This window comes from Meriones unguiculatus, chromosome 19 (genome assembly GCF_030254825.1).
Source record: "Meriones unguiculatus strain TT.TT164.6M chromosome 19, Bangor_MerUng_6.1, whole genome shotgun sequence".
Taxonomy (NCBI): Eukaryota; Metazoa; Chordata; class Mammalia; order Rodentia; family Muridae; genus Meriones; species Meriones unguiculatus.
The window spans coordinates 47,501,787-47,514,298 of NC_083366.1; the positions used below are offsets into that span (position 1 = coordinate 47,501,787).

The 12,512-nt window shown below is 38.4% G+C and overlaps 1 protein-coding gene across 2 annotated transcripts in view; it reads right to left on the reverse strand.

The window, feature by feature from the left end:
- Positions 1–12,512, reverse strand: part of Exoc2 (exocyst complex component 2) — a 165,366-nt gene that overhangs the window by 90,198 nt on the left and 62,656 nt on the right. For both annotated transcript variants that reach the window (XM_060372888.1, XM_060372887.1), the window contains 3 exons: positions 6,962–7,042; positions 576–721; positions 379–460 (listed from right to left, as the gene is read on the reverse strand). In XM_060372888.1, coding sequence (XP_060228871.1) covers positions 379–460; positions 576–721; positions 6,962–7,042 — 309 coding nt within the window. The remainder of the gene's footprint in view (positions 1–378; positions 461–575; positions 722–6,961; positions 7,043–12,512) is intronic.

Sequence of the window (12,512 nt, forward strand, 5' to 3'; positions counted from 1 at the left end):
TTTTAAAAATATTGAGTTTGCTTCAGAGTAAGATTAGAACTCATAAATACAGTGCTGTAGCTTGAAGAGAGAAGACTGAAATGCAGATTTCACGTCTGTAAAAAGCTTGTTACTGCTTCTTTCTAGTACGAAAACTTTTACTAGCATTGTGCTTAATAAACAGCAAAGAATATCTGAGACCAGCCTTCTCCATGAATATTCCTTCCCACCACAGAGCAGTGAGAAAACTCAGGAGGTTATTTTAAACTAACTGTTTTTACCTTTTAAAGAAAGCACCACATAAATAATCTCTAAGATGCAAGTAGCACTTTTTGTAGAATATATACTCCATATTCTTACTGCAAAAAGAACTGTCTAAAAGGAACAAATAAATCTTACATTTCTTGAAAACTTGCACCTCTGTTTTCCCAAAGAGTGACTTGGCTTTTTCATAATCATTAATAACCACGTCATAATCCCCCTTGAAAATAAGAAACACATTGTGAGATCATCAGGATAGAGCAGTATGCACACGAGTGAATATGAAATATCTTACTGCATCTTTAAGATAGACAGCGCACATGCATATTCTGTACCTTTTGAATATTTCGTTTAATATTGAGAGGAAGGTTGAAGAGAAATTTAAATCGCTGAAGCACGTTGAGTGCGTTCCTGGTGGAATCTGCCTTGTCTTTTCGACCTAACACTTCTTGAAATAATGTGTCAGCAGTATTACTTGCTCCTGTTTTAAACAGAGAAAAGAGAACATGGGTGACAGGGACCTAAGAACAATGCTGGCTCACTGCTGCACCGTTACATTGACATTCATTGCAACAAGCTGCCTGTACAGAGATCTTTTATAGTTTGCTAAAATAAAACTTCTGTTTTTAAAGTCTTTCATATGTTAAGAATGATATCTAAATTAAACCCACCCACATTCACTAAGCCCAAATCATTTCCTCCAATGTGAATCTACAGTTACTTTAGTTACTCTTCTAAATTTTATAACAACTGTGAATACTTGGGCTATTTTCTTACTTTGGACAATGAAGAACACACACACACACCAGTTAAATTCTATTAATTCTGTATCAAACTATCAGGTAATAAATGATGTATGGGAAACTGTTTTCAGGAAAAAAAAATTCAAAAAAGTCATTACAGCTAACCCTGCTTCTTGACAGAATTATCCCTTTACGCCGCTAGCACAGAGAATTATATATAAACCTAACTGACAAAGTCTTAACACTTCATCATTACTGTTTCTTAAATCAGCTAAATCTTATAAAATCATGTATGAACAGGACATTTCATAAGATTCTTTCTTTTAAAAAGTACAAATTACATATATCACTTTAATGAATGCTGTTTTTCTAAGGCAAAATTTGCTATACACAGAAATAGTTTAAATTTTGCAAAATGTGAATTATTTTTAATTAGCTAGGAAGAAAGAGAAAGAGCAAAAATAAACTGCTTTCAGCTGTTTGACCTGCTTGTAAAAAGTTTCTACATTATCTGGTCTAGTGACTATACTTTAAGCAAAGATGAAAAACTCACCTCGCCTCGCTGGGTGGCTTGCACACCACAGCCACACTGTGGGTGGCCTGATCCTGTTAAAAGTCGTCTTTGTAACATGATTGTTTTATCTAAATAATGTTTAAATTCTGTTGAAATTTTAAAGGCCTGATATAAAAACTTCGTTTGGTCAAGAGAGTTGTTTTTCCCACATGCTATTTAATGTGGAGTCTAAAACTCTACTGTGGGATGAGAAATACTTTTCCTTCTTGCCACCAAGCCATGTAATGAAGGCTTGAGTGAGTACTGGAATCTGATTAGAATTTAAAAACCTTCTTTAAAAAAATATATATATCTTAAAGCATTTGCTTATCGTTTTAAAAATATAAACTCCATGAGTTTAAGCTTTGTAACTTAAAATTTCATATGGAACAGAACCTTTTTAAAAGGCTGCCTATTTATATGTAAAGTTTGGGTCTTAGATCAGCAAATTTCTTTTTCTGTGCAATGAAAGAATTCGGAGCAAACAGTTTGAATTCAAAATTGAATTATTCTTATCATTTTAAAATAATAAAAAATTTCCAGCTAATAATCTTAACTCCAAAAATATGGAAACAAAAGCAGGTAGATAACATTCTTACTGTTAAATAAAATATATACATTTTTCTAGAGATAATTTTATAGGAAGAAATTATAAACTGAAATTAAAATTTAATTTATACCAAAATTTGTGAATTGAGAATTTGAATTTTACACAAGGTTGTGAATGCAACATACACAACTCTGTCACTAAATTGTGACTGTTGTGATTTGTACTGCATTCACAATCAAAACTGAACTGTCCACAATTCTGACAACTGGTACATATAATAAGTGATAAAATATCTGAGAACAATGAAACCATCATCTATCTACACATCAGATGTAATCACCAGCAGTCACAAATGCTCTGAATATCTCTCTTCCCATGACTGTAAGCAATCAAAAACACTGTGCAGAAGAGTAGGGCCCTTATCATATGTGGGGCAAGGATGCAGACAAAGACATCCGCCGGGTGTCCACAAAATCATGAGACAGAAATCCTCCATGTGTGCTAATCCTCACACACCTCACTCTGCTCTCAGACCAAGAATACCCAATTTTAAGACAAGTGATGGGATTTTAGATGTCCACTGAGTGAACACAGAACAAATGTATTAGGGCTGGATGGCCATGCATGCAGCCTTTGCCCTCAAGAGCTGTCTAACAGACCCTAATGCTGGGCCTCAAACATCCTTTTGCCTTGTCTGAGAATGGCCTTCTCAACAGTTAATTTGGACAATGGCTATCCCTGTCTCAGTTCCACGTGGTGCCCAGGAACTAATGAAGAACAAAGCTGCTCTGCCCACCACAGTGGCCACTATACTGGCTGGACCCAGAAAGCAATAAAATGTGTCCCCAAAAGCAAGGAAAGAAGTTCTTGCCACACTACACACTAATCCATTACACTCATATCTGCCTCTCACAGCCACCTAGAAAATCTAGTTTTGTCATTCTAATGGTGTCTTATAATTGCAGGCATGTTTATTTAAAGTAGACATTAGGCTGTCTCCTATTTCAAAATTAACACACTGATCTCTTTCTTTGTACTGACAACTCATGATGGGGGATCACAGAGGTGAGTTGTGTGTGTGTGTGTGTGTGTGTGTGTGTGTGTGTGTGTCTGTGCTGTGCCTCATGGGAACATAGGGGCTGGAACAACACAGGAGTTCCCAACCATCACACAGTTTGTCCCAGGGGCAGACAAGCTATGTGAGAGTGGAAAAGCAACTGTGAATGCAGCTGAAGAATTGAAGTGACTCAAAAACGTACACTGACACTTGTCCAAGGCAGCCCTCCCACACAAAGATCAAACTGCTCTGAGTGCCTCTGCTTCGACAGGCACCAGGATGACTAGCGAGCTGCTTTCTGTAACTGAGTGCGAGACTGTGAGAAATACTTACACAACCGTGCCACGCCCTGGGGCCCTACTGACCCACATGGGGTGCACACACAGATGGTATCACCAGGAACGAGAGAGCTGAAGCCGTTGGCTCTCAGGAACCAATCTGATTCAACACAGTTTAGGAAAGGCTAAAATTAGAACTGGCTCATCCTTTTCCTTTTTGAGTGCAGTTTACTAAATATCTACCAGCCAACTGCTACCAACTAATATCTACTACCAACCAATCTATCAGTTAATTAATTCAGTTCTTTCTCAGCCTTGAGTCTGACTGACACTCCTTAGTGTTCAAAGGCTCCAGCCTGGTCATTTTACTTTTATATATGCTACTTAGATTAAATCACTAAGTCTCTTTGCTTCAACTACACTGCTGACCCCCAATTGTATTTCATTACATGTCTATGAACTATCATTTTGAATATTTTCACACACACACACACACACACACACACACACACATACACACACTTGGAAGGCAGCCTGACGACAGAACCATTTAACAAAACAAGAAGAGTAGGTTTCCCACGATGGCTTAGAATCTTTCCGGCTATAGGTTTCAGACCAGGTTTAGAGTAACAGTTATGAACCTTACAAACAAACCAACCATATATATCACAGAGGTTGTTTATCCCACACTAGTCATACATCACCACACTGGTGCATACACTGTTCCTGGCAGGTCAATTCCATAGCTGGGTCCAGCTCTGGGTAACACTGTATCGATTTATTTCTATCGGAACAGCATGCAAAGCTCATCTGCCTAATTTAATACAAGGAAGTAGCGAAAGCCAGGAAAACACTCAGTGATCAACTCTCCGAAATCCCAGATGCAGGTTACAAGAAACTGAACACAATTTTCATTTTTACGCTATCCGTGTGTCTTAGACTGGCTCCCTTTCCTCCATGCGGCTAGAAATGTAAATGTCTCACAATTTATTTCCCTTTTTTTACTGTATATGTAAAAGCAATGATTCAATACTGCCACCTTCATTTCTGACCTGCCGGGGGCGCCTAGTCTATTTCAGCTATTGAGCCCACTACAAATGCTGTCCTTTATCTGGTCTCCTATTGAATCTACAGTGGTACCATCCAGCCTACTCTCCTTAGCACGCCACCATGTAGCTTCCTTACTTAACTCCTATAGGTGCTCACGGCCTCTAAGACTAATTCTAGTTCTAAGGAGCACGCTGTTGGCCACAGCAGGGATCTGTATCACTTCTGCCTCAGTGACCTTAACCTATCTCCTTGGAAGAGCCACTGCCTCCCTTTCATGCAGCTGGAGATCTATCAGCAGACACACCTGTATCCACCTAGCTCACTGCCTCCCAGCCAATCTCTGCTTATCTATCTGGCTGCACCCCACTTGTCTTTTAAGATACATGTGACCATTTTCACATTCTCTACTTTGAGGCTAGGGGAAAACAGGCACTGTGCTGGAGAGGAACCCAAAGACTCACTTGTGCTAGGCAAGTTTCTATCACTGTGACTCTCCAGCCGGGATTCTTCACATTTCCATTAGGTGCTCTTTGTGTGAGTACTAGATATACTCCTGGATTACCACCAGCAAAGCATGTATTGCCACAAATACTACCAGAATGATTCAACAGTCTGTTTACATGTCTATATTTTCCAAGCAGTTTCACACACTTAGACATAAAGCACAGGTCCTATGGTTAGATCCCTGTGACATATACTAACGAGTGCTCATTAAATGCTTATAGAGGCAAGGACTAAAGCTCAGAGACTGAGTCAATGACAATTATTCTTTCCATCCAAAGAGGCACAATATAGAAAGGCCGTATGAGGTACCATGGCAACAGATATATAAGCTGTAACCCAGAAAAGTGATTTTAATAATCAGTAGGAACTATGTCAGTGACTGGGCTGTCACTTTCTAAAAAGTTACTCAGGTAAGCTCACTCTTATACAAATGCTATGGCACGCTGACAATTTCAATGGTGCAAATAACACCCTTTGAGAGAAAATACCCTTCCAAAACTTGAATATGTCTGTCTGCACGAATACAAAAATGGCCTTGGTAAATATCTCTTGGGTGAAATGCAGAGTATATTCATTTTAACATTTATGACTTGTTTTTCAGAAGCAAAAGTGCAACAAACCCCAAGGCAAGAAATAACCACAAGAGTGATAGACAAAGGGAAAATTTAGTCCCATTAAATCCACAAACTTAGAACAAAATGCCGGAGTATCCAAACTCTAACACCAAGGAAAGCCTACAACAAAGTTAATGTTCTTTTTACAAAATACTTTCTTACTGACATCACTAGGTCTATGAAGACATGGCTACATAAGGGCCCAGGATGTCCTACTCACAGGACTAAACCAAGCTAGAAATACAAAATTAACTTTGTATCATAATCCTGCATTCTTAAAAAAAAAATCTCTAAACATCTATGTGAAGTTGCCTGTTTCTTTAACCCTTTGGAATAAGGAAATCATCTATTCAAGGACATTCTTATGAACATCATTACTTCATATTGTACATTTATTGCCTTATGAAACATAACTTATATTTCAAACACTTACATTACAATAAAATTAATTTATCTGATGAGCTTCTTCTAAGTTATTACGCTAAGTAGCTTGGAATGCCTCTTCCTCAGAAAATGGCAACTCCCTTTCCCATCCACCCCAGCTCATCAAGTTGCATCAGTACTAAGCATGTTCTCTTCCCCTGCAACCTGTCAAGACAATCCCACCAGGGGAAAGTGATCAAAAAGCTGACAAGTGAGCCTTTGTCCAATGCAGCCCGCATTTCCCTTAATAGAGAACCCACATGAAGCCTAAGCAGTCCATCTGTTACATCTTTGTAGGAGGCCTATGTCCAGTTCATGGTCCTTGGTTGATGCTTCAGTCTCAGCAAGCCCATCTGGGACCTGGTTAGTTAGAACTATTGGTCTTCTTGTGGAGTTCCTGTTACCTCCAGTTCCTTTTCTCTTTCCTCTCACTTTTCCACAAGACGCCCTACACATCATCCAATGTTTGGCTGAGTCTCAGCATCTGTTTGGAGGCACACTAAGTCAGGATAGGCCTCTGGGAGGATATGAGGGGGATTCAAGCAGTGACTCCTATAAAGCAGAGGCCATAGATACTGAAGAGAATACCTTCTAACTAGACTAGCCTCCTAGTAGAGGGAGGGGAACTCCAAACTACTCATAAAAAACTTCAAACCCAAATCTACCTGTCTCGAGATGTGTAGGGATAAAGATAGAGCAGAGAGAGTAGAGGTTGAGGAAATACCCAACCAATGCCTGCCTCAACCCTATCAGAGAGTGCCAACCTCTAAAACTATGAATGATACTCTGCTAAGCTGGCAGGCAGGAACCTGACAAAGTCCTATCTTTCAGGTTTCTTAAGTCATTATCTAGAAGTGAATGCCAAAATACAACTCATGACCTTGCCCTGGGAAATCCCTCAGGACTGTTCTACCTTGTTATAAAGTCTCGGGTAGCGGATCAAACTTACTGTTGAGGACATTCTCCAATTTCTGTGTCATGGAGCCTTCTACTTTTTCTGTTCCATCTGCTTCTAGTTTTTGATGGATAGCTAGGGAAAAACAAACAAACCTAGTTAAAATGTGGGCCACTTTAATGGTCAAAAGAAAAATATCATCCAAATAACATTTTAAAGCCACTGAACAACACTTTTACAAATTGTTCTATTATTTTCACTATTCAAAAGGAACAAGATATGCAATAATCTGGAAAAAAGATGATAGCATTTACATTGTTCATAGCATAACATTATTGAAGTAGTCTATGATACACACACTCATCTGGTATTCAAGACAGTTTGAAAAAAGAAAGGTAAAAGTAGGACGTTAGGCACAATCTTCGAATGTGGCCATAGCTTTACTACTTATTCCTCAGCTTTACTACAATTTGGATTCTACCAAACTCAAAGAAAATTAATTTCAGAGCTGGATTATACATGGGGAATATATATTATGTCTCTTACATTCACAATAATTTCCTGGAGGCCCCATGGAAACATTTCACAACACCTATCAATGCACCAACTCTGGATGGATACAGTGTGTGTTGAGGGTGGGGGGCTACATTCCTTGATGTTAAAAAAGAATGTTGGAGAAGGAATCACTTAGGAACATATATTTAAAGCCGTTACCTATTGAAGAGGGAAGGTTTAAAACAGCTCTCAGGCTTATTCTGGAAAGGGATTAAAACTATAATTTTGAATTTTAAAGTTGTGAAATAACGAAGCCAGAACAGCAAACACTGCTCCAACTGTGGCTATTTACTAAGTGCTACAATTCTGAGGTGCATGTTGTCCCCTGCTGACAGTGATGAACATCCCAGTGTTTTGATTTGAAGGAGGAAAAAGCTGTGGCAACATACAATTAAACATGTTTGAGAAGGTCACAAAGCCAAGCTTGGAATGTGAACTAAGGCAGCCTGGCTCCAGTCCTTAAAACCTCATCCCATACTGCCCACACAGCAAAGACCAGTAGTAACACACACTGCCTAGGCTTCTGTTCTCATGTCTGTAAATGAGAGCAGTGGAGTTACTGTGTCTTCAGGGAACTGTATTCACTTGTAATAAAGAGATTTCTCCTTAACACAGTGGCAGAAGCAGCCTGAATTTCTACTTTTCATACAATTTGCTTACGTGAAAATCCAAATGCAAGATCTTTCACTCTGTGGTGTTTCAGAATTAACAGTGAATTGAACAGCACTCTTGAATATTAATTAGGAACTCACTAACATTCAAATGGCAAATCTGTTAGAGATTCTGCTTCATTTACCTAGACACAGGTGTCAGATTTATGCTACACAAACAATCAAACAGGCCTGCTTTATGCAGATATGGATGTGTTTATTTCTTTTATGAGACCTATATAACTCAATGTGACCCACTGGTCTCTAATAAAAAAAAAAAACTCAAGAGCTTATTTATTTATTTATCTATTTATTTATTTATTTAAATTCAGTATTCAAATGCTTATGAATATGTTTTCAACTCCAAGGAATATTTTTTCTTCCTTATAATTAGATTTTAATCCTAATTTTGTTCTTAACACTAAAGTTTCCTCAATTTTTTTAATCCTAAAACACAGACTGTTCCTGTATTGAACTGAATAAACACATTCATTAAAACAAATACATGGGGAAGAATAGTCACTCCATTTTGTTTTTCGTTTTTTAACTGTCTTCATTGATTCAGAGTAAAGAAAAAATAATTTCTTTACTGTCTCAAACTTAAAGTATTTGGTGGAAATGACCCAGCATATTCCTGCACATCAAAGCTTGAACTTACACTCAACTTGTAAAGTTAAATGGATGAGAATGTCCCGATGTCTGAGCATTAAAAACTAAACTAGAAAGACTGCGCCAGGGAGTGGATCTGCCCACATCCCATTTAATGCTTTTGTGATGCTCTGACAAGCTTGGCTGCAAAAGCAGAGCTGGCACATGTATAGTTCACTGTCCTGAGCAGGAAGGTAGCACCTTTTACACAGTCTCACTGCGAATGTTATTCTCTAAGTGAAAATTAACATTAAAGGAAACTGTGTGGCCACATTTTCTGATGCTGACATAAGCCATCACTGATCAGCAGGTCAAGACGAGGTGACCTGGTTCCCTGAGCTCAGTTTACAGCCCTTTCTGCTGACAGAGCAACTTCCTCCAGCCCATCTCTACCACAGCAGAGCCACTGTCAAGCTGTCAGCCAAGCATGAGGACCAAGAGACACTGGGATCTGATAAAGGCAATCCTATTTTCCAGAAAATTAAACCAAATAACCCAGTGTCTGGTTCATTTGGCCTTTTATTTTCTCTGAAAACATTTTTAAATAGAATAACTCAATAAGCAACTGGGTACATGATCACAGGTTTGTTATTGTTTCTAATCTATTAAAAACTTAAATATGTGCAGTAGTTGAACATCATAAGCTTAAACTCAGGAAACAAAAAGGTATTATAAAAGTACCAGTCAAAGAAAAATCAAGGATCTAGGAAAGTGTCTATTATTTGTTTAGAAATACTTTATTGTTTCATTTAACTTGAGTAAAACATACAAAGTAAATATAAAACTGCAACTTCAATCAAAGAATTCAAAATACCTAAGCATACACTCACAAAGATGCTTACATACATTGTTAAATAAGAACACTAAGAACGTTCTCTCTCCCTCTCTCTGCCTTTATTTTCCTCTCTCTCCCTCTCTCCTCCCTGTGTGTGTATCTATAAGACTACATTGCTAGGCAAGGCCATATATATGTTCTAACCACTGTACTTGGTGCTAACCTGTATGAGACAGAGCAGTAAGGCCAGATCAAATGTAGTCAAACTATTTCCACAAACAACCACAGAATAAAGATGTTATAGCCTCTATCCTGTGCTCATTATCATCATGTTGTGGTTTTTTTCTCTCATAGCTACCCTTCAAGGCACAGCCATGTTTAGTTCCAGGCCTATAGAGCTAGGCTATAGCTTAGTCATATTACTGTCCCAGACTCTAAAATTATACTTAGTAAACCAGAGATGGAAGAAGAAAACTATGCTATGTTGTTAATTCAAATTCATTAAAAAGCCTTTTAAACATTTAGTTTCTATTAACTATCACAGAAATCTTCTGTTAGTGCTATAGCTTAAGTGTTGATTGTCCCCACGGACTCGCATGTGAAAGGTTTGACTACACGTGGTGGTACTGGGAGGTGCTGTGGGTCATTCGAACATGCCCTTAAAGGGAACACTATTGCTTTGAGTCCCTGCTCTGGCTCCCTTTTGCTTTCTATTCAGTGTGCTCTGTCATTCACTTCAGAGGACCAAAGCAACACCCACCCCCAAACCTAGGCAACTTAGAACAAAATTCCCAAAACCAAGAGCCAAAATGAACTTCTGGCTAACACACAGTGGTTAAACTGTTACATTTAAATTGGCTAAGTAACCTGCAATTACTTTTCTTCTCTAATTATATTGCAAATAAAAAATAATAAAACAATCTCGGGTGGCATATAAAGACAATAGGTAGGAATAGCTCACTTAGATAACTGAGTCCTAGCATGCTACCTAGACTACATTCATATATCAAAAGGCACTAACAACAGAAAAGTCAAAACCCCCACTCTGCTGCAGGCTTCCTGGAGTAGCTGCAACACGCAAGCAGTGTACTGAGCTGCCTGGATATAGATCCTGCTTTGGTCTCTTTGTGTACCGCCAAGCACATTCATTCTGTTTAGCCACAGTTCTCCAAAGCAACAAAACAGTCAGTTCTTGGTTTGCCACCCAAAACAAGTGACTAACTTAAATCTATGCATGAGCTCCAATGGCATTCAGGGAAATGCTGATGGAACAGAGGAGCTGATCCAAAGGTACAAAGAGCTCGGAAGGGCCTCTTACATTAGTACATGCAGCAGAAACATCTCTCAAGCCAGAGGCAGCCTGACACCCTCAGGCTCATCAAGACTTCCAAAGAGTGAGGAAGAACAGCAAAGCAGAAGTCTGGGGAAGAGAAGCCTGGTGGGAAATGCTTTTGAAGGCTATGGTTTAAGAACAAAAAAAAAGGGGGGTGGGGCAGGGGCTGGAGAGATGGCTCAGAGGTTGAGAGCACTGGCTGTTCTTCCAAAGGTCCTGAGTTCAATTTCCAGTAGCCACACACTGGCTCGTAACCATCAATAATGAGATCTGGTGTCTTCTTCTGGTGTGCAGGGTCCATGCACACAGAACACTGTATATGTAATAAATAAATAAATCTTTTTTTTTTAAAGTGATGCAAAACACAATGCTTTTCACGATCTGACTAAAATACTGGTGAGAATACACAGGGGCAATAAACCTAATAATTGCAAGAAGGAAGGAAGGAACAAAGAAAGGAAGAGGGGGAGGGAGGAAAGACAGAGAAAGAAAGATGAAATTCAAAGAGAATAAAGATTCAATTCAATTCCTATTGAAATTCTAACAAAATTCTTCACAGAAATTGAAAAATATCTTAAATTTCATATGAAAACAACCAACCACAAACATTCATAGTAGTAAAAATAACACTGAACAATAAAAGAACTCTAGCAGGTATACCGATCCCTCATTTTAAGCTCTACTACAGAGTTGGAGTATTAAAAATAGTATGGTACTGACAGAAAACAGACATATTACAGACACATTAATCAATGGAATAGAGCTGAGACCCTGGACATGTTTATGTTCCTATACTTGAATTCTGACAAAGGAGCCAAATGTATATATATATATATATATATACATACATACATACATACATGCTGGAGAAAATGTATCATCTTAAATAAAGTGTGTTGTTGGTCAAACTGGATAGCTAACTATAGAAAAATGTAAGTAGATCCTTATCTTTCACCTTGATCAATACAATGCAGGATACCCTAAATTTGTAGGAGGAGACAGTATGGAACATGCTCCAAAGTATAAGCACAAAAAAAGAACTTTCTGAACAGTATCCAGGTAGCATAGGTATTAAGACCAACAGGTAATAAATGAGACTTCATGAACTAAAACACTTCTAGGTAGCAAAGAACACCTTCATTCAAGGAAAGAGGTAGTCCACAAAGTGGGGGGGGAATCTTTACTAAGTATATATTTGACAGGGTTGGTGTCTAGAATATATAAGGAACAAAGAAAAAACCTAACACCAAGAAAAGAAAAAAAATCTGATTAAAAGCTGAGGCACGAAACTAAAGAGTTCTCAAAAGAAGACAGGTGGCTGAGAAATTTTTTTTTTAATACTTATTTATTGTTTGTGGGAGTGCACTGGTTTCTGTAGCACTCGTTTTAAAAACTCTACTTTATTTGGGGTATTTAGGCCTTTGCCTCCTTTCTACCAACCTTCCAACCCTTGGTAGGAGTAGCAGGGAGAAGGGCGCAGACCCCTTTACTTCTCCTGGCTGTTTAAGGTCAAGGGGTTCTCTAAGGACATGTACCCAAAGAACTTGATCCCCTACTACAGAAGCTTGTTCATCCATATCCATTGCTGCTCTTTACAACAGCCAGAAAACAGAAACAGAAAAGAGATATTCCTTTATTTGACAG